General features: G+C 45.7%; 1 protein-coding gene across 2 annotated transcripts in view; it reads right to left on the minus strand.

Moving 5' to 3' along the window:
• The window catches only part of LOC121058632 (zonadhesin-like), a 66,803-nt gene that overhangs the window by 3,344 nt on the left and 41,428 nt on the right, over positions 1 to 22,031 (minus strand). Inside the window, exons 9-43 of one of the 2 annotated variants that reach the window (XM_040534460.1) lie at positions 21,800 to 21,949; positions 21,554 to 21,657; positions 20,843 to 21,060; positions 18,986 to 19,206; positions 18,646 to 18,792; positions 17,793 to 17,957; positions 17,406 to 17,557; positions 17,010 to 17,178; positions 16,650 to 16,758; positions 15,986 to 16,131; positions 15,502 to 15,627; positions 14,903 to 15,082; positions 14,502 to 14,726; positions 14,077 to 14,203; positions 13,554 to 13,753; positions 12,692 to 12,904; positions 11,640 to 11,785; positions 10,965 to 11,092; positions 9,987 to 10,119; positions 9,542 to 9,674; positions 9,006 to 9,158; positions 8,490 to 8,616; positions 8,072 to 8,283; positions 7,194 to 7,356; positions 6,712 to 6,794; positions 6,445 to 6,447; positions 5,769 to 5,929; positions 5,360 to 5,513; positions 4,801 to 4,988; positions 4,622 to 4,700; positions 3,999 to 4,130; positions 3,090 to 3,419; positions 2,632 to 2,741; positions 1,800 to 1,915; positions 495 to 609 (exon numbers count right to left, since the gene is read on the minus strand). In XM_040534460.1, coding sequence (XP_040390394.1) covers positions 495 to 609; positions 1,800 to 1,915; positions 2,632 to 2,741; positions 3,090 to 3,419; positions 3,999 to 4,130; positions 4,622 to 4,700; positions 4,801 to 4,988; positions 5,360 to 5,513; positions 5,769 to 5,929; positions 6,445 to 6,447; positions 6,712 to 6,794; positions 7,194 to 7,356; positions 8,072 to 8,283; positions 8,490 to 8,616; positions 9,006 to 9,158; positions 9,542 to 9,674; positions 9,987 to 10,119; positions 10,965 to 11,092; positions 11,640 to 11,785; positions 12,692 to 12,904; positions 13,554 to 13,753; positions 14,077 to 14,203; positions 14,502 to 14,726; positions 14,903 to 15,082; positions 15,502 to 15,627; positions 15,986 to 16,131; positions 16,650 to 16,758; positions 17,010 to 17,178; positions 17,406 to 17,557; positions 17,793 to 17,957; positions 18,646 to 18,792; positions 18,986 to 19,206; positions 20,843 to 21,060; positions 21,554 to 21,657; positions 21,800 to 21,949 — 5,318 coding nt within the window. The remainder of the gene's footprint in view (positions 1 to 494; positions 610 to 1,799; positions 1,916 to 2,631; positions 2,742 to 3,089; positions 3,420 to 3,998; positions 4,131 to 4,621; positions 4,701 to 4,800; positions 4,989 to 5,359; positions 5,514 to 5,768; positions 5,930 to 6,444; positions 6,448 to 6,711; positions 6,795 to 7,193; positions 7,357 to 8,071; positions 8,284 to 8,489; positions 8,617 to 9,005; positions 9,159 to 9,541; positions 9,675 to 9,986; positions 10,120 to 10,964; positions 11,093 to 11,639; positions 11,786 to 12,691; positions 12,905 to 13,553; positions 13,754 to 14,076; positions 14,204 to 14,501; positions 14,727 to 14,902; positions 15,083 to 15,501; positions 15,628 to 15,985; positions 16,132 to 16,649; positions 16,759 to 17,009; positions 17,179 to 17,405; positions 17,558 to 17,792; positions 17,958 to 18,645; positions 18,793 to 18,985; positions 19,207 to 20,842; positions 21,061 to 21,553; positions 21,658 to 21,799; positions 21,950 to 22,031) is intronic. The other variant, XM_040534459.1, reaches the window with a different exon arrangement.

The raw sequence follows: 22,031 nt of genomic DNA on the forward strand, positions 1-22,031 counted from the left end.
TGCCAATTCAGAGGATACAGGTCATGTCATAACTGCAAGTAAAAGAGATGTCTCACTGAACGCAAATTCTTAGCAGGAGTTGTAGCAAGAGAGAAATGCAGAGGTGATGCTGTTGTTTTGCAGACATTGGCCAGTCGATGTAATGTGTCTGTCAGATTGAGGTTGAACAAGATTGTCAAAAAATTACTAAAAAGTTGAGGTGTTCATACTTAATTTCTAGAGCATAAGGACTTCATACTTTTCTGAAATTAAGACTCTCTGAACCGACTCTCTGTATTAAAGACTGTCTGTATTAAATCAATATACATAATTTGAGACCTTTGATGACTATCATCATTGTGCATAGGGTGAGAGTTAAAAGAGAAAACAAATTCTTAACTTCCTAAACACTAGAGAATTTTTTTTTTTTCCCTGCACACTCAAAATATCAGGGAAAGTTTTAGAGACGTTGATGGATGATTGTAAGAGAAAAACTAGTAAAATGAATGACTGACCTTAACAGCAGAGGAATCTAACATCCAGTTGTAGTCATTTTTCTGAGAACTTTCCATCCTGTCCTGGGTCTCCACTTGCAGCTTAAGGGCCTGGTACTTTTCCAGACTAGACACCCTAATTGGGAAATAAACATGACAGGAATTTCCAGAAGGAATCACAGAAGTACAGCCCATATTTTATCTATTTCTTTTCAGAAGGATGGAAAGAATGAATGAAGGAAGGAAGGCAGGCAGGCAGGCAAACATACAGGATAGCACTGTGAACTGTCTCATCCTATATCTCCAAGTAAGTCTGGTAGATTAGACAGTGAAAGACTTTTTGCCACATTCTGTAGGGATAGGACAAGGGGTAATGGTTCCAAATTGAAAGAGGCTAGATTCAGATTTGATATTAGAAAGATATTTCTTACCACAAGGCTGATTAGGCACTGGAACAGGTTGCCCAAATAAGAAGCGTTCAAGATGAGGTTGCACAGGGCTTTGTGAAACCTCATCTGGTATGAGGCATTCCTGCTCCTGGCAGGGGAGTTGGACTAGATCTTTAAAGATCCTTTCCAACCCAAACCATTTAATGATTCTATGATTAGCAAAAGGGATTTCTCTGCCTCAGTTATATGCCTGAAGAATACTTGAAACAAATGATTGCAGGTAACTGACCAGAACTGAATCCAGCATTTGGAAGGAGAAAAGTGTCAGCTGCAGTAATAGTTTTGCAGCAGAATACGAAGCAATTTGTATTAGAACATATGAAAACGTTTCCATCAAATATTTTTCTCTCTCTCTAGTAGCATATGACTTCTGCTATTAAATGAGAGATTTAAAGCTGACTTTTCATTAGAATAGCTGTCTTTTCTATTTATGATAAAAGACTTTAGTTCCCAAAGTAAGTTGTTATGCCATTCTCTTTCTGTCCTGCTCATATTCACAATAAAGACACCAATTCAGAAACCCCGATGTCTGTTTCACTGTTTAACCCATTCCTGGGTTAAAAAACGTAGAAACAGGTTTTCAAAAAAGGAAACTGAGGCACTGGTCAATGACTTTCCTACAGCTTAAAAGCCAGATGATGAAATTGGTCTTCATAATGGAATCCTGAATCTGTACCACTACAGCAAAGCTGATTCAGGACTCCAGATCATGAGCAGAAAAAACAGGATGTTGGGAAGCACAAACTTTGATAGAAACAATGTGTTGCCACCCAAAATGGAAGAGTAATATATCCACTGTCTAGAAAGACAAAGTAAATCATTCTACATAGTATGAATACTTTTATTTCTCTGGCAGCAATCTGTTGATGTGTTTTACCTCTTTTCTGGGGCTTTTTCCTTGACACATGGGAGTGGTGATACTCTGATGCTGACAATTTCTTTGAGCACTGTCTGAGGGTCAAAAGGAACAGCTAAGCAACCTCCTGAAGAATCCTGAAGTTGGAGATTAAAAAAACAAACAAACAAACACCCAAATATTGCATAGAACATCACAATTCCAGAGATGATTTTACCCCAACCATGATCCAGTAAGTTTTGCAACCTATTTAGTTAGTAAAACTGACAAAAACTGGTTACTTTCCAGTGAAGAATTTCTGGTTATCAACTATCCTGCCAAGCTGAGATCTAGCTGTAACTATAGATCTTAATTCTTTACGGAACTAGATGTTCACAAGCAGTCCTGAAGAATCCCCTTTCAAGGAGGCGTTAAACTCTGTACACCTAAAGAAACTTTCCACTCCTTGCTTCATATTATGAATGTCTATTTAATGTTAACATCCCTAAATGCAATAGATGTAGAAGTGGGAAAAAACATGCAGTAGAAATCTGCCTTACACAATGGAGAAAATATTCCTGCCCAATAACACCTAATCACAAGATGCCTCTTCTCATTAAAAAGAATTCTAGCTTTCTTATGCTTCTTTCTTGCATGTTGGAAAAGTGTATCTCAAAGAAACTCAGACTCCTGACTGCAAATAAAATCAGGGTAATACCAAAAATTCTAGACAAAGCCAAAGATCATGCTCAGGCTCAGCCAGAAAATCCCCCAGCTCCTAAAAAATCAAATCATTTTATACTGCTTCTGCCTCCTGGCTTCCAGATTTGCAAGCTAGATAGTTGCTGCCATTAGACGAAATCACCACATTTACCTTCTCTGCTATCCCCCATGAATGCTGGAAAAAGGCATTGGCAAGAGCCATGATAGCTCTGTTGAGCTCCATCAGAAAGCAGGAATGACCGATACCAGTTGAGGGACAACCTAAAGCAAAGGAAAAGGAATAGGACATATCTGTTGACATCAAGACTGTTTTAAGTCAGAACATCAAAGAGGCAATTCTTCTTCCTGTTCTTCCACACTTAAGATGTACAAGTATATCCCTTATCCACGACACAGAAGTTTTTTGACACACACACACACAAAAAACCAAAAACCCAAAAAACAAACTGATGCTCCTAGGTTTCATAAAATCCTGCCTGCTTTTGGGAACAGGACCCCCCTATTTACCTATGTATCTCAACACAAGGTGTCATTTCCCACATGCAGAACCAATGTGAAGACCAGACGCTGCCTCTCCCACAGGCTACACACTCCTCATCACACCTGTACCTGCTGTGATCCATGCCACAGCGTTCAGCAGGATAGCAGTAAATTCCCCTGCATCTTCCAGCCTCACTGCCCGTACATAGAGGTACTTCGTGGTGGCGTCATAGTAGCAGTCCCCAGGGCTTGGGAGAAGCTCTTGGCCTGGACTTCGGGCAGGAACTGAGTGAGCCAGTGCAAGTATGAAAGCAGGGCATGAGCAGGCCCCGATTAACAGGCGCACCACTGCACAGCCAAAGCGATACACCACAAACTGATGAGGTGACAAACTAGCCAAGTCTGTGGGGATGAGGGCACTCCTCATATCTTCTGAGGAACTGTCACTTAAACATTTCTCTGAAAAGGAGGAAAACAGCTGTAGCGGTACATATTAAGCCAGCTGAATGCTCCATCTTGTCCTCTTGCACATGGCAGCTGTCTGCCACCTCTTATTCACTCCTTCCCTGCTGTCTGCTCACTGTGCCGCAGCCCCGTGCCATGCCCTGTGCAAGACTCCAAAGCCACAGTTTCTTTTCCATCACAACACTGTCTGAGATTGCACTGGTAGCCCAGCCCCCTAAACATGCCAGTAACTACTTGGGAGTTGTTTGAAAAGACTGGCAGAGGAAACCTGGCCTGCCACTTGGAACTTCCTCTCCTTCTGCTTACAGAAGGATTTAGAACTCCCTGATGCCAAATGCCAGGCAAGCTGGCCTTTCCAGTCTACACATGTGAATTATTCAAGCACTTTGTTTGGCTTATCAGTCTTCTGGTGACTTCCTTCTAATGACCGGCAGCTCAACAGCACACATTTTTGTGTGCAAATGCTTTACCAAGACAGCAAGGATGAGAGACTTCTTTCCACCCAGTCTTATAATCTTATATTCTATCTCCTATAGGGAAACAGAAGCTGCAATACAGACTAAGCTTTGTTACCTGGATTACGAAGGTCTAAAGGTTGTTGCAGCTTCACCAAAGCTTGCTTGATCTCACACAGAGTCGTGGCAAGGGGAGAAGCTGCTATCAGGCCTTCCACCTCCAGCTCAGTCAGGTAAGCCAGCTGGGGATCTAAAAACAGGGGGACACTTATAACACCTGAAGCTAGAAGAAGCTCTTCATGGCTGGATGACTGCAATAAACATGCTGCCACAGGAATACTTCATTCAGCAGAGAGAATGCCTGTCTGGAAGCTGTGAGGGTCACAGAACTTACGGTGTAGAATTTTCCTGACCTCCTCATATTAACACTTAATTAGCATAGTGACGCTCAATCTCTTCCCTCCAGGTGGTTGCTTAATCTAGAGGTATAAAGGGCTCTATGGGGATGAAAGATTCTTAGGTTCCCTCTTTTTGAGGAACAGAGGGGACAGAAGCAGCTTTACTAACTGAAGAACTTTCCAGTTATCCACCTCAATGAAAAGAATTATGTGCGAGTAAAAATAGCATAAATGGGGAAAGGTAATTATACATTTGCTCTGTTAGCAAAATACAGATCCTCTCTTAACCTGGGCTTCACTGAGTCAGCCTTCTATTGTGACCTTTGTCAACTGGCATACTCACCATGTTCGTCATGTCCAGGGAAGCTGAAAAGAGCACCTTTTCTACGGAAAAGCTCACATTGCTGAAGCAGCTCAAGATCCTGTGGGATAAAAGAGGGCCCAAGAGTTAAAGAAATGGGCAGGTGGAAAAAAACAGCAGAAAGGTGAGAGATGGCCCTGCAACAGACACCTGCAACTCACCTGCCCTTCCCCTACTTCTGCTTTACTTTCACTGGCGAGGCTGCCCAGTGAGGGTACAACTGCCAGCGCATCCTGTCCTTGGACCTGCTGCTCCATCTCTTGTTTCACAGAGATATTCTTGCGCTGAGCTCTCCTAAGCAGGATTTCCAGAGCTTTCATTAACTCTGTTGCCTCTTGCCACGGTGCACCTAACAGAATCCAATAAGCAATTAAATTGGACTTCAACAGAACCATCTGTCAAGTTGTCATCACCAGAGCAAAAACAAGAGCAGGAACCTTTCTCTGAAACTTTCCCCCGATGGCTTCAAGATGCCTCCTAAGAAGATGACCAGACACTGCCATACTCATTAGGCTTGGACTTCTGGGAGGTGCTGTAACTCTGTGCTCACCCATGCCTAAGCTGACAGACCTGTATTCTGTCAACAGGCTGTCAACTCTTCAAGAATTACAACAACACTGGAAGACACAAGCTCATCCATACGAGACATGCCTTTTTTTAACCATTACACTGTTTCTTCCTTCCCGCTCCACTTCTCTCTTGCTCTGCCCTTTCTCTCACCTGTGTGCCCTACTGCTTGGAAGTTGCTGCTACAGTGCTCATCACATGGTTCAACGCTCACTGCTGCCCAGCTGCTCTCTGCAGGTTTATGCCCACAAATCCTTTGCTTGGCAAAGATTTTCCGGCCTCCAGAGTCCAGTGCTTGCACTATGTCCTGTTTACAACAAAGTAGTATTTTACTTTGCAAGCCTCACAATCCATTCATTTCACTTTCTTGCTCTCATATCAAAATAGAGATTAGCACAAACTATTTTATGCTAGGGTACAATAAAAAATCAGTGTACAATAAAATTAAAATAGGGTACAGTGGGGAGTAAGACCTATCATTCCCCACTTCAGGGGAACCATCCATCTCACAAGTTTCACAGTTCCAAGACTCCCCTTCCCTCAATTGTTTCTTCACACTGACCATGAGACCTTGAATCTGCTGGCTGATTCCGTTGTAAAACACCAGCACATCCATCCTGTGTTTTGCCAGCTGAGACGCCAGGTGTAAATTCTGATCCTCCAGCTTATCATACAGGGTGCGAACACTGAAATCCTCCAGATCTCTCACTGCAAAACACTCTTCTGAAACACGAGGTAAGTCTCAAGCTTGACCACTGGCCACAAATCTATTCTATTTCCCCCCAGGGGGCACTGACTATCCATAGGAGGTAACAGTGTTTTGTGTACTGAGAGTAAATACCATGAATAGGCAAGACATGTAAGAAAAGGTCTCATTCCCTAGTAAGGGGGAGGATGACGGAGCGTTACTATCAACTTCTAACTTGTCCAGTAAACTGTCAGGGTGCTACTTCTCTACCAGATTTGTAGCTGTGAGTGGTAGTTTCTCCATGAACTGTTCTCAGCACCACTAGATAGTGCCATCTACTGGGCTCCAGACGTGCTGTGAACATCCTGAAATTGCCAAGATGAGGTCATCGAAGGCCTTTTTAGGCCCACAAATCACATGCATTCAGAGAATAGAATAAACATCAGAATAACCCAGGGAATTCTTTTTAAAGATCTTTTTTTCTTCACAAATCACTTGAACCCACTCTTGCTCCAAACTATTTTTCAGAGCTAGCCACTTGTCCTCCTACCTTCTAGGAAAAAAAACACTAACTTATTGCAATGATAGGAGGTCACAGTCCCCTACTGAAGAGATCAAATGAACCTAAAATAAAAAGACGTGTGTGTAAATGCCTACATACGAGTGCACAGCAGTAAAAGTGCCTGTGATCATGTGTGCACATATTTCTAGGTGAGCAGGTACCAAAATTATCATACCAGGCTAACAGAAGACACAGAATGGGGAGTAAGTGGTAAGAAGGAATGGAAAAACAGCTGGGGTTGGCACATCACTTCACCTTCCTTATGTGCAGCTCCTTTCTCTTCAAAGTCAGCATCTTCTCCAGAACCACGAGGGCCAAGTGTCTGATAGTACTGCAGGCTAGAGGCAAGGACAGAAGTTGGTGAAGGGCATCTCTGTGTCTGACATACACATTCACCCTGGTCAAATCAGACACTGCACTATCACTACTTTAGTTCAAGCAGAAGAACAATTTTTTTTTCTCTAGATTCAAAACAGAGGAAGCCTAGGTCAGGTAGCTCTTACAACAGTACTCTGTGCAGAGGGCATGGTATAGCTGCCATACACTGTGCTGAAAGAGAGCTAAAACACTGCTGGGGAACACCAAGAAACTTCCCACGCAGCCAGAAACTCAATCTATTGTGCTGCTGGCCAGGAGTCCAGCCCTGGGGACTGAAGGAGTCAGGAAGTGCAACAGGACATGATTTGGTACTATCGAGGTGTGAGCTGCTGCTTATCTACCACCCAAAGGCAGCTTACCTGTCTTTAAGAAGGACATACTCTGGGGAGATGTGTGGCTCACCCAGGCTCCTCCACCGTGGCTTCCAGCTCTTCAGGGGGTTAAGGATGGGGACAGTGGGCTGTAGCACAATAGCCAGAGTTGTCAGCACCACAATTAAGAAGCCCAGAACAAAGAGCACCGCTGGGGAAGCCACAAGGGATGGCAAGAAGTGAGAAACACAGGAAGCAGTTTGTGTCAATAGCATTGTCTCCCTTTACACTTTACTAAATGCTCTCCTTCCCACAGAAACCAACATTTAGCAAGTTTCATCTTCATTACACGGGCTTCTGCTCCTCCCCTCCCTGATCTGGTACACACAGGCAAGGAGACAAAATGTTTTCCATGCAGGTAGTGAAGAGAACCAAGACTCACGCTTTCATTTCCATCATTATGCTGTCCTCTCTCTGAAGGACAAGAGACTGGTACAGGCAGAACACTTACAGAGAGGTAGGGCTTTGGGAAAAGACCTTAACTGCCCTTGTGGTTAGCCTTTAGTGAACTCTTAAATGATGCATTTAATTTCAGTTTAGTTTATCATGGAAACATACTGACACTTTCTGCTTTCATGCCAACGGAAACAAAGCCCTCAATTACTTGAATTCTTCAAGCAGGGTGTGGGTAGAAACACAACTGCTCCTTCCCTCTCTCTCCCTTCTGCTCCTACACAAGCAGGTTCTTGGCTACAGAGCAGTGAACTTCGGGAAGGAAAAACTGACGGGGAAATGGATTAAAAACGACAAAGCCCGTGGATTGATGGCATTTCTTAAGAAATGCTGGTTTAAACACACCCAAACAGGTACAATGAAGGTTATGTCAAAGTATCAGAGTTCAAGATCCCCCAGCATTTTGGCTGTACCTGTGATAGCAGCCCAGTTAGGAGCTAAGTTCAGTTCCTGGTGCTTCAGAACCCCATGTCTGGCCAGCTGGATCAGAGAAGAGGGCTGGAAGGACACATTTCTGGGGCTGCAGCCCACATTTGCTTCATTTACAGTCACAATCAAGAAGTGTTCCTGAATGGTCCTATCCCTGAAAACATATGTCCCAGACTCCAGGAAAACATGGGCAAACCTAAAAGGGAGAAAAAAGGAAGGCACAGGTTGATCTAAGCGTCCTTTAGCCTGCAGCAGTGATGACAGTTAAGTACATGGACCTGAACTCACCAGATTTCTGTATTTGCACATGCTGTTCGCTGCCGAGGACCTAGCAATTATGTGAAAGACTCGCTCTCAATTCCTGTGCCTAACACATGCACTATTAGTCACACCAGATATTACCAGGAGATGTTGAGGTGAGTCTCCTGGACGAGGTGGTCTAGCCTTCGGAAGGGTCCAAAATCCCACCTGGGGTTGCTGTTGTAAAGATGCTGCTTCTGATAAACTGGGTAATGGCTGGATGTGCGATCTGGGAAGAGTTCAACACAATGTCAGCAACTTTGACCCACTTCAGTTAGGAGAGCTGACGGTGGTCTCACAAAGTGCTTTGTCACTGCATTTGTTTTACAGGGCCATACAGTGTCAGCTCCTTTGTTTGAACTGTGCTTTACTACCCAGCAAACACACTCTTCTAACAGAGGAAATATATTATCTGTAGCCTACAGAAATCCAGTCAAAATGTAAAAACACCAGATGAGTCACTGACAGAGCCTAGACTAATGATGAGGAATCCCTTGAAGGCAAGACAGTCTGGGAGGTGAAGGAATGTGCTCGTACATGCAGCACTACCAAAAGTACAGTCACTGCTCTGAACGCCGATATATCCACAAAGAGCACACAGACCCAATCAACACTCACTGTGAGAATCGATGCTAAGCTGGAAAAGGATTGTGTCTCCTGCTTCCAGACATACCAGTGGGTTAGGGACAAGGGGCAAAGCATGGGTATCTTTGAAGAAAGTCCTTTGCACTTGATGACCTTTCTGTAGCACCTGATCTGATGAAAAATCTCCTGCCACAAGCAACAGAAAAAAAATAAGAATCAGCTCTGGAAAATGAGCAGCATGTGATAACACCCAGCCCTTGGCAATGCAGCACTCTTTTGTATCTGTGGATGGTCTGAGCACACAAGCCCAAATTCTACTCTAAGTGACACTACCATGCACCAGGATTACACTGGAATCGAGAGCCAGTACACATACTAACAGATTTGCCACCAAAGGAAGTTTACTTTTAGCAATTTTGGAAGGCCAAAATCAATCTAAAATCTTAATTTGACAATAAATACCCTCTCTGTGCCAACTTGCTGTCCTCTTGCTGTGCAGACTTGAAAGTAAATTGACAGCTGAGCCTGGCTGGGACCTCAGTTCACCCTGAGGTGCTCTCAAACCTTACCTGTGAGAAATGCATCCAAAACATCTGTGCTGGAGACAATAAAACCTAGCACTCCACCGGGACTAAACAGAACCAAATGCACCCGCTGGCTCTTCTGCACATGGTCGTCTGGGCCCAGAACATTTGCCACCTCCTATTAAAAGCAAAGGGGAACACTGATCACTGACAGGATCAACCCTGGGCTCAGACCCTGGTTGTGATCACATCTTATATTCAGCTGGGTAAGACTGCTCCTAGTGAGGTTTTTTGCCACAATTCTGGAACTGTCATTTCTCAGGAATGCACCATCCTGCCTGATCAGTATTCTGGGCCATGAGACATAAGGAGCCTCCCTTCTCTCTGCTCACAGCTTCATACCTTTCAGTAACATCAGCCCCCTGGGGTCTCTTTATGTAACTGTCATCTCTAAGGGCTCTCTCCAGGCTCTCACATGATCCACACTTACCCTGACTTCTCCTTCACTCATCCTCAGAAGCAGCTCTCTCTTGATGCCAAATCTCAAGGAGATCCGTGGGGCTTTCAGCAAACACAACTGGTCACAGAGCTCCTCAGCTGAGACATACTGCTTGCAGTGACATCTGTACAGCAGAAAAAAGGTCCTGCCTCCTGATCCACGAGCAAACAGCTACAAAATACTGAGGGTCAGGCTAGCCCTGGTATCTTACAATCTACACAACGAGTGGACCTACTCTATTGTCATGGAAAACAGGATAAAGCAAACTCGCAGTCCATCTCATCCAGTACTGTGCCTGTTATTCAATACTTCTTCCTTAGCACAAGGACCACATATGATAGGCCAAAATGTGATAGCCCACTCTCTACCAGGGATTAGTTACAGTCTGGAGCAGAGCATCATGTATCCCTCCCCAAAGTTCTGCCTTGATAAAATGGTTGAAAGCAACAGAGTATAATTGCAACACACCAACTTTCTGTGCTGTGCATGTCAGGAGGAGATTCTGCAATACAGAAGTTCATTCATGAAGAGAAAAAAGCAGAATATGACAAGAACTGGTTTCAATGCTTCAGTCAGTGTTAGAAGGGGGGGGATAAGAACTGGTTTTGGTTCTGTTCTAACTCTAATAAAGTCATCATCCACTTGAGGTGGGCTTAATCTGAGATATGTGGAAGAGATCTCCCTCAGAAAATGTGAGTTTTATCCACTCTTACATCGTCACTTGGTGGCCATTCTGCTGTCTCCACCCAAGCATACAGAAATCACTAGGTAATTTTAAATACACAGGAAGAGGAGTGAGGCCAATGAACTGAAGGCCAGCATCTCCACACAAAGGAACTCCAACAATGGAAAGTTTCTCAAAAACACCTCCACAGGTCCTACCCTGGAATTACCTCATGGGCTCCGTAACTTAGCCAGTCAGAACTAATTGTGAAGTGTTTCTTAATGAGAGGCTAGGCTGAGACTTACATGCCCAGCTCTGCATTAATCTCTCCACCTGCAGGCCCACAAGATGGAGAGCAGTCATATTGCTCGGGAAAAACGCACTGCCGTGTAGATGCCAGACGAACCTCTCCAGGAGCACAGAGCTCATCCACCTAGAAAACCAAGACATCCGATCTGTGAAACCTGACAAGCTCTAGTGTTTCAACAGAGAAGCAGCATCGCTGAAACCCTCCACTCATCACTGATGTTCAACATAATGTCAATCCAACGAGGGTTGCTAATTGACAACTTGAAAAGCATGAAGAAAGATCACAACAATTTCACTTTCCATCCAAATTCCTCAACCAGCCATAATGAAGATTTCCATAGTGAAAATACAGAGGCTTAAATTCCTGCATCTGGCATCTGAGATGCTTAGCTTCTCCCCCTTGTCCTAGCACCCAAGTATCTTTTGCCTCCAGCCCTCAATGAATTTAACCTTGCAAGATTCTGTGAAAGAAGACAAATGCCATTAACCCACAAGGAAGGGCCAAGAGTAGCGAACAAAATAGCTGAAGTGCATGCTTGTGTCTGCAGCAGCTCAGTGAACTGAACTCAGATCGCACACATCCACAGGCTCAGAACCAGCACCAAAAGCATCAAGCTACTCTCCCTCTCCCGTGTGTCATGCAATAACTGTTTTGAAGCCTGAGGTTTTACCTGAGGTAGGCAGTCTTGATCACTGTTGCTGTCTGGGTTTTCCTTGCCTCGCTCGTCGTAGTACACATAACCTGCCTGGCAGATACAGGAGGCATCTGACTGCTGGAAAGCCCGGTTCAGCCCATGGCAGGTACAGCTGGTAGCACCTTAGAGAAGGGTTGGATTTAAAGTTGAAATCAGGGTAAGGAATATAATTTGCAAAAAGTGTGCTCACAGTAAAGGAGCAGTTCCTGTGCTGAATACTCTGGGCAAATCACACTGCTTGTTTTAGTCACACCTGGAGTTTGCTGTCCCTCTAGCACAGCAGAGCTAAGCCAACAGGAAAGCCCGCAGGAGCCTTTGCTTCACCAGCACAACCATTTGCTGCAGTGTCCATTTAACAAGAAATGCAGAAAGGCCCAGCTGGGAATTGTAGCAATGGCATTTTGCCAAGCTCTGTTAATGTGTAGGTTAAGCCACCGGACAGGATAAAGACCCAGCCAAGGCTGCTGAGCTCCTCTCTGCAGTTTCTCTGTGCCTCAAGATTCTCAAAACCGCTTGGCTTGAAATGCTGGAAGAATACTGCACAACACATGGAGTAAGGCATATGCATTCTCTACTGTACTTAGCTTCCTCCCCTATGCTTTTTCAATCTCTTCCTGCTTTATTACGGTCCCAGTTAGACATGGCTATAGTGCCCAATTTTGGCTCAAAACCACAACTACACTTACTGCAAGCTCTGCAAAGGCAAAAGTACTCCACTGCTTTCAAAGCAATGATAGAACACAAATTAGGAGGGCTGCTCATCTATTCCTTCCTTTGAAGGAGATGAGATCAAAACCCCTTGGCTAATAGAAGATAAGAGACAAAAGAAAGCTTTGAAAAGTCAATCCTCCTTCTTCCAGGTGGGGCAGGAAGAGCAGCTGGGCCTTGTTAGCACACACAGCATCATGAGGATCCCATGTCTTGCAGTCCATGGGGAAACCACATGGAGGAATCACTTTTCTGGGTGATATTCTTATTAGATTTTCTCTCAACTGCAGGGCAAGTTTCACTGACAAACAGCAACTCACCAGGCTGCGACGAAGAAGAGCTGCCGCAGGGAAAACAGGCAGCCTGTGCAGGAAGGTGGTTGAAGGTGCCAGCAGGACAGGCCTGACAATCCTCTATGTGCTTTGCAAAGTTGCTGCTCCCATGGGTCCCTGGGGGACAGGGAAGAGGGGCAGATGCCAGGGGAGGGCAGTAGTAGCCACTGGGACAAGGCTTCTCGTGGTAACTCTCACTGCCTAGAGAAAGTGGTGGCGTTATCTCAGATACAGACACTGCTTATGGAACTGAGCAAGTGTTAAAAGATAGACAGAAACCCCCTTGTTTGTTCCAGTTATACATAAACACGCACCCTTATACGTTACATGCAAATATATGAAAACACATACACATACAGACATGTAAAATTAATCACCATTCAACATTTTCCAATTTAATTTATTTATATTTAAATGTCTTGACTTGTTTGTCCCAGTTCTTTGGACAAATCAGTGGCCACAGTGGGTAGGCATGATCTCCTCCACGCTTTACAGCATGAGCTAACACATCACTGAACTTAACAGAGGATTCCAACCAGGGGAGACCTCAAAAAGCTTGTAAAGCTATTCCCCTCCTGCCCAGCAGGATCCATGCAGCACTGGCTGTCACACCGCAAGGTTTGAACACCTAGGTTCACTCTTCTGGTAATATATTAATTCCTGGTCTTGCAGCTGAGTCACAAAATTGGAGGAAAAAGGGATCACAGGGGCCAGAGAGATCATCCCCTCCACCCACACCAGGGATTTAAAACTGTAGAGGATCAAGAGCTTTGCCCATATAGAACTTAGAGCTTTCTGGTTACAATTCAAGCTACTTCTTGTACTACTTCTGCTTAGCAGCCCCATTTACCTTGTGGGCAGATGAAGCCTGCTGGGCAGGGCTGACAGGGGGCAGCGCTGGCAGAGACGTTACGATAGCTGCCTGCGTCACAGATTCTGCAGAATTTCTCAAATGAATCCCTTGGACCGGGCAAGCTGAGGGCCATGAATCCTCCTTCACAGGGCAGTGGATGGGCACTGCCTGGGGGGCAGTAGTAGGGAAACACACACCTGGAAAGCAAAACAAGGCAGGAAGAGAGGAGAAAAGTCTCTGAAAATGTTCTGATTTCTGGACTCAGTCACCAGTGCAAAATTAAAAACGATTCTCCTCTGGTTCTGGGCTTAGGCTAACTCATACAAATCATAAATCATCCTATGCAGTCCTACCAGTCACCAAATCCCTAACTGTGATTACGAAGATACCTTTGCTTTTGCACAATGCACAAAAACTGTGGTTGAAGCAGTAACTCAGGTTTTATCACAGGCAGATTTCACAATATTCAGAGTTTTAAAAAATCCTTACGCTGGCTCCACCAAACACATGAAGTACTTACAGCTGCTCAGGGCTATTGTATGTTGACGAGCCTTCAGGACAGTAATACCCAGCAGGGCACACGGAAGGTATGGCTGTGTGAGCACCACAGTATGAGCCAGGTCTGCAAGGCTTTGGATTCACTGAACCTGGAGAAAAAGGGGAACCAGAGACTGATTTATGTGACATTCCCAGAACAGGAGAGCATGTGTTGGGAAGACAGTGAGCAAGATGCCTTTATTAAGTGTTACTGTCCATAAAAACTCCACTTTTTCTATTGCTTACTAAGGACATAGATCCTTTGGGAACCAATTAGCCATTTAGCATGAAATGCTAACACACCTGAGTATCTAGCCTTGGATTACTTATGCCTGCTGTGCACTGTTCACCTATCTGGACTCAGAAAGAGCTGGAAATAAGGAAAACCAAGGTGTATGTTTACATCACCTGCTGGGCATTCAAAGCCAGGTTTACAAGGTACTCCTTGGCTGTTAGGTAGCCCTGTGTGCGCTGGGTCTGGGCAGTAGTATCCAGGTGAGCAGGGACCACACTCTTCCAGTGATTTTGCACCCGGCTGGCTCCTGGAAGTACCAGGTGGACAAAGGAAAGCGTCCCCTTTACCAGTGCACCAGTATCCCAGGGGGCACGGATAATCCTCAAACCTGGTTAGACCTGTTAGAAAGAGAAAAGAATGAAGAAAGGGAGGCCGAATGGCCATGAGGTGTTTTAGAGAAGAGCTCTAAGCTCACTGTGAACATGAATTACCTCTCCCCTTCCCTATCTCATCTTGGGGAGTTTTGTAATCCGCTCCAGTGGTGGGAGAGGGCTGGCTTTCATCTGGCACTTACCTGATAAAGGGCAGTGATAGCCTGGAGGACACGGCTGGCAATCTGTCACACTCTGAGCTCCAGGGTGTTTGCGGTAAGTGTGCGGAGGGCATTTCTGAGGTTCCAGGAGATTGCTTTGGTCACTGACGTTACCTCCGAGGCAATAGTGTCCTGAGGGACATGGATAAGCCTCTGAATCCCCTAACAAAAAGAAAACCAAGCTTTAAGGAGCCATCTTTTCACTGTAATTGGAACATTTTTCTTCCGTTTCCTCCCTGGGTCCTTCCTAAACTACCACATGTATGTGTATGATCCACCTCCACAATTTAAGCCCCTCTTCTGGCAGATGGCACACAGAGATATTTGCAGACTGGCTTTGGTCTTACGCTCTCCTACATTTCCATCCTTTGACGGAACAGCATATCATACCAACAGTGTTATATGACTCTTCTCTCCACAGACTCTAGAACTCATCAGTAGAGACAGTGTGTCCCACTGCAAGGACTGTCCCACAGTGCAGTATCTGATACCAAAACTAGCCTGACCAGATTCAGGGATACCTACAGCTCTTGTGAAAAGCAACTCTCATTCCCCCCCTCATCATTCCCCCAAGTCCCAACCTGCTTTGCACCAGTGGCCGGGTGGACAGGGCAGGCAGTCTTCTCTCCGCCCAGCCCCTGGAATATCTCTAATAGTATTGGAAGGACACGGTATGGGCACCTCAGAGCCCTCCAGGCAATAGAAACCTACAGAAATGGATGGGAAAGAGATGAAGGTGAAATACAGAAGCCCTCCAATGGCAAAAAAAGGATTCAGCAAGAGTCTCCTGTTGATGGACAAGACACAGCTGTTAGGATTCTGTGCCTATAGAGGGCCAACCCAACAGCCTTCAGACTCTTCCGGACTGGCAGCTTAGCCCAACAAATTCAAGGTGGTGTATTTGGTCAGGAACAACTCTTTGTTCAAAAGATGTAAAAACAGAGGACGCTGGTGAGCAATGACAACTTCTAAGCAAGTATCATGCAAGGTAACAGGTGCTCCCCAGTTAGAAATAGAAACAACTCACTATTCTACAATTTATACACTTCTGAGAGTCTCCCTTACCTGCAGGACACAGCCCAGCACAAACCTGACCCCAGCGGCATCCAGACAGAAAGCGCCAGGAAAAGCCAGGGTCCTGTGGAGCAGACTGTGAGCTCCCAGCAAGGCAGAAATAGCCAGCAGCACACTTGCCCTCCAGCTGCCCATGCCTGGAGCAGAGAGAACAGGAAGAATTTATATAAGACCTGCTGATAATGACTTGGTACATAAACAGAGCAGTTGTTACACTGATAAGAGGGAGAAAATAGACCCATTTTTGCCACTTAAAAAAACACGTAGATGACTGGAGTGAGCCACACACTTCTGAGTTCAAGTTCCACGAACGTGGGCAAATTGCTTTACATGAAATTGTGGACGACTTTCCACTGGGCTGGACTTTCTGGATAATTTTATCTTTTCACAAACACTGCCTACATCTCTCTTTCAGATGCTCCTTTACCTTTATTACATCATGGCAATGCCAGACTGCTTTGAGATCTCTCTCCAAATTCACAGATCCAACATCTCTGTACCCAAAAGCTGTGTCTGGGCTTATACTTAATTCTTTGAGAGAGAGGAGGTAGAGAAACTGGGAAGAACTTAGCATTGACTTATCAGCACAAAACAAGGATGCCTAAGTGCTTAAGACAACGTGAAAAAACACCGGATTGAAATGAACGGTCACTACCTGCAGTAGTGGCCAGGTAAGCAAGGCAGGCATTCCTTCTCATTCCAGAGGCCAGTCATATTTGGAGGAGTAAAGGTGCCTTCAGGACAGGTCTGAGGAAACCGTGTGCCTGAAAGGGAGAACAAAGGAAAAAAAATAATTCGGAAGACCCCTGTGATCTGACATGACTCTAGAACCATATCAATGAGTAACAAACGATGCCCAAGAAGGCAGATGGCACTATGTCAGATTTGTTGATTGTCACTTCCCCATCTCCTACCCTACAGGAAAACAAACACAAGGCCTGTACAAGTCTGGGGCCACAACGAGGCTCGCAAGGTTTGAGTCCTCAGCATAGCCAGTGTGCCAGCTTTATTGTACCTGTGGGACAGTAAGAATGTGGTGGGCAGCGCCTGGGGTCTCCTGCCACCAGGTCCTGGCAGTAGAATCCTCTCTGGCATGGAATGCAGGATGCAGAGCCCCTGGCTGGCTGGTATTCCCCAGGAGGGCACGGTGTGGGGTGGGCTGCCCCTGACTGGCAGAAGTGACCCTGGCAATGACAGAGAAGGAAGAGGATTGCATGGCGATGGTGGCAAACTTGGGGTCTGCATGAAGGGTGAATCCCAGCATTACCAACGCCTGGGGCAACACTCCCTGTGGATGCAATCAACATTTCAAACAGGCCTGTAAAGACACTCTGCCACAGTGGAAGACACACACTTCCTGCCCAGAGCTGAGACACACCTCTTTCACTACCCAGACATCACTCAGCAGTACCTTAGGGCAAAGGAATGCTGTGGGGCTGAAAGAGCTGAAGTTTGCTGGGCAATAAAACCCCTCAGTACAAGGTCCTGTTGGAGAGCTTAAACCAAGGCTAGCACAGAAAGACCCAGGATAGCATGGCACACAGCTCTCTGGAGAGGTACCACCTGAGGAAGAAAGGAGAACTCCACGTCAGTGACAGCGGACATGGAAGCATCTCCAGGACAGTCACAGTTTTATAAGCATCTATTCGTAGGGATAACACATCGCCATTATCAGGCTCGGCTGAGTGTATCAATACCCTGCAGTGACCAAAGGGCAGCCCCGCACCACAGCTGCCAGAAACCAAGACCCCAATCACTGTGGACTACAGGAGAAACCTGGGGGTGAAGTCACACTTACCTGTGCCGTTGTTCAGGGTCCCAAGCGGGCAGGTGACTGGGAAGGGAGTTCCCTCTGGACAATAGTGCCCAAGCGGGCAGGGCCCGCTGAGGGGGAACCCAGGCGTCCCGTGTGGAACAGCATCAGTGGCTCCCCCCTCACAGTAGTACCCAGCTGAACACAGACCTGCCATGGGACAACAGAGCAGGTAGCTGTGGCGCTGTGGTCAATGAAGAGGATGGAGGCACCTCCTCAAAACCTCAGATGTAGGCAGATAAATCAGAGGAGAGAAGTTGAAGCCCATCCTTGCCCCATGTAATCACTCTGCTGATAGCCTGCACTGTTCACCTTTGGTTCATCTCCTCTCTTCACCACCACCTATGCCATCTATCACTTCCTTTCTTTACTTGCACTGACCTCAACTGGTATTTTTTATTATCTAAATACTTTAACTTCTTCCCCAGATTTTGTTTTCTGTGAAAAGAGTTCTGCCTTTCTTCTCTTCATGTGTCCCACCTTTGCATTTTGGCCCAGTAACAACCACTCTGAACAAACAAGAAAGTGGTGGGGGAGGGAGGAGTGGTATTTCGGACAGAAAGAAGACCAGTAAAAGCGTTAAGAACAAGGAAAGAGCGAAAGCAGAGAAAAACTAAGGGACACTAGGAAAGTAATGCAGGAGGAGACTGAACACCCAAAACAAATGCTCAATTAAAAGAATGAAACAGAGAAATGACTGATAGGAACAGACAGGATATGAGAGCACCCTCCAGTACTACCCCTGTTCTCTGTGTTATGATTTCTACTTCCTCTGATTCCTTCAGCCCTGAATCTGTGACCCCTCTGGTGTGGGAGGTCTGCTATTAATTAAACTCACCATCAGGTTCCCAGTTAGCGTCTCCTCTGCAGTACCTTCCCACAGGACACAGCTTACAGGCAGTGAGGGCCAGGGCCCCCTCCAAGGCGTTCAGCGTCCCCTCAGGGCAGGGCAGGGGAGCAGCAGTCCCTGCTGGACAATAGTAACCTGTGCATCAAGAGATGAATGAAATATTGCTCAGAAAAGAAAGGAGGAAGAAGTGGGAATGCTGACCTTGCTCTAATTATTGTCAAATATGGCATTCCCTGGGGTGAACCACTGCTATGGTCAGGCAGAAAGATGTTTGCATGACTGTTCTGATTGCATGACAGGGGATTTGCAGCACACATGTACTGCTTACCTCTGGGGCAGCTGAGTGGCTCCACAGTGGCAGCACTGCTGCAGGCCATACCAGCTGGGCAGGGGAGGCAGACACTCGCCCCAGGCATAGGGCTGAACATGCCAGGCTCACAGGGCAGCTCTACCCCAGTGCCAGCAGGACAGTAGAAGCCACTGGGACATCTGTATCCATGAATCCCATCCAAAGGGCAGGGAGAAGAGCTTCCCTCCAGGCAAACATACCTATAAGGAGAGAATTCAGTCCTGAAACAATGGGCTCACAGGCTGTTCATAGATAACAGATGTGGGAGGCACTAACCAAGAACCAAAGGTCTGCATGTTAAGAAACATCCCTTTAAATATACATTTTATTTCAGTTTGGCCAACAATTGCTCCTACCCCAACCCAGCAGCTGTAATTTACTGCCCACCTGATAAACCTAGTAAAAAGCTTTTTTTTTTTTTTTTGCACTAAGCTGTCTGGAAAGTGTTCTCGTTCTGGAAGAAAAAGACTTTAAAAATTAAGGTTTCTATTTTATTTCAAAATACAGGGCCCAAGTGTTCAGTTCCTGCTGTTTTTGCTTAGTCTCATTTTGCCTTCGATCTTCTTGTAGGCCTCTGCCTTCATGTCATCTATTTCTACATTGACTCTTCCTATACCACTCCTCTGACGCATACTCACAATAAATAAAGATGAGGAAATATTAAAAAAATATTATGGTTTCCAGAAGCTAAGCAACAAGAAAATGAGATCCATAGTCCTACTGTATGCTGCAGATGCAGTTTCTAAAGAAAAACAATTCCCAGTCCTTAAGACAATGACCGAGTGTAAAAGGAACAGCGTTAAGCAAAAGAACAGCAGAGCTGCCTGTCATGCTTCCCCACAAGCAAGACACACTAGACTGAGTAGCAGGCTATGAGAGCTGACAGATTCTACATGATAGACGTGTTGGAAAGCAGCCTGGACAAAACACAAATTGTACCCAGTTGGAGGACAAGAGCTTCAAAGATTTTGTAAGCCAAGGGTCGTTTATAATCACATAACGTTCATTATAACCCAGGCCAGAAAACCTTCCCCAGTACTGTTGCAGCCAGGCTGTCACATCTTCCTAAAGTTAAAGGAATTCTTAGGAAGGCTTAAAATTTAACTAGGATTTGGTAAATACCTCTTTTTCCCAGGAAGTTTGCTCCTGTGGCTAATTATTTTAGTTCTTCCAAATGTAGCCCTTACTTCTAATCTGAGCTTAGCTTCATCTTCCAGCTAGATTAAAACTGTGTTATGATTTTCTCTAGTAGATTGAAGGGCTGTTTGCTATCACAAATCTTTCCCTACTAAATCCTGTTACACCATGCTGAAATCACTTCTAAGCTTCTCTTTCACAAATTAAATGAACCGAGCTTCTGCAGCCTTATGCTTCAAGGCATACTCGTGAGATGGACAAATGTTGCTAACAGCACTTTTCTGCTTGCGTTACGCCGGCTAGGACTGCTAGCTTGCCAGTGGTTATTGCACCACCTTGTGGGAAAAGAGATAAAACACAGAACAGGGAAAAGGATGCCCAGGTCAAATGCTCATCAAGAGTAATTATGAGACCAAATAAGGGTTTTGTAATAAACTGAACCTAAGGGGAAAACAGTAAAAGACCACGTATAAGGCTGGGGCAGAATGTGAGGCAAGTGTAGAGGGAGAAGGAATAGTTTTGACGCCATTTAGTGAGATCACCAAGCAGATGCTGTATAGACAACCTGGAGGGCTAAGAACAAAGTCTTTGCAGTTTAATTAATCTTGAGTATAAATATTTGCACAAAAGAGACTGCTTTAACCTACAGTAATCCCGCCAGCTGTATTTTCCCACTAACAAGCAACTTTCTCACCGCACCCTGCGTTACACAGCAACGTCTGAGCCAGATCAAACAATCCTGCCCCACTGCAATACCGTCCTGCTGGGCAGGGCTGGCACTGCTCTTCTGCCTCCAGGCCCATGACAGCAGAGAAGGATCCAGGAGGACAGGGCAGGGGATACCCTGTACCAGTGGGGCAGAAATGCCCGACGGGACAGATGTCATTAGTAGGCACACCAAGGCCAGAAGATTCCACCTGTGTAAGAAAAAAAGAAAACAGAGAAAGAAAGCAAAAATATTATTGAAACAAACTTTGGCACCAAGTACTACAGGGATAGGTTCTGGAAAGGTTATGTATGAGCTGAATCCTGCAAGCTTTCTGCCTATGAAATTACATGAAGACCACAGCTGGCATAAAAAGGCCGCTGGAAGTGTTGGCTGCTGAGCCATGGCTATCTGATCACTGCTGCCATCATTTGGAAGAGACCTTTGCACACTCCAGTACAATCTACAGAAATGGCGGTCTGGCCAGAAGCTGTTAGCAGGCAGCTACATGTTCCAGCAGATGTTAAGAGCAGAACGTTAGGCTACCTGGGGAGCTCTCAAGGGCAGCAGTAGCAGGCAAGAGTAACTCTATACAGAGCAGTAATACTTGGAAAACATTACGCTAGAAGCTATGAGATTGTGACAGTCCAGTCCTTGTCCCCAGGAAGCTAGCCTTACTCTGCTGCTGCCCAGCACTCACTCACCCTGTGTTTGAAGGGTGCTGGGCTGGTGGCTCCACTGGCACAGTGATAACCCGAGTAGCACAATCCAGAAGGCTGGGAAAGACCTGGTGCTGAGCAATACATGCCTAAAACGAACAGAAAAGCGATCTCCATAACATGGCCTGCACAGAAGACTGGTGGAGGAGTCAGTAACATGAAGGGAGAAGACATTTTCCTGAGCTTTTCCACATGTGCCCCCTGAGTTTCTCATGCCATGTCCCTGCTTACCTGCTGGGCAGGGCTCGCAGTCAGAGCTACTAGTGGCACCAGCCCTGGGGCCAAAGGTTCCCTTCGGACACGGATACTGTGCACTGAAGTTGGTACCTGGCAGACAGAAGTACCCAGCAGGGCACAGCTCAGGAGTACGTGCTCCAGAACCTACGACACAAAGGAGAGCATCTTGCTCAGGAAATATTACAAGACATGACAGGCAATGTCGTTCCCTATCAACATATTCAGC

The sequence above is a fragment of the Cygnus olor genome, chromosome 22 (assembly GCF_009769625.2).
Source record: "Cygnus olor isolate bCygOlo1 chromosome 22, bCygOlo1.pri.v2, whole genome shotgun sequence".
NCBI classification, from domain to species: Eukaryota; Metazoa; Chordata; class Aves; order Anseriformes; family Anatidae; genus Cygnus; species Cygnus olor.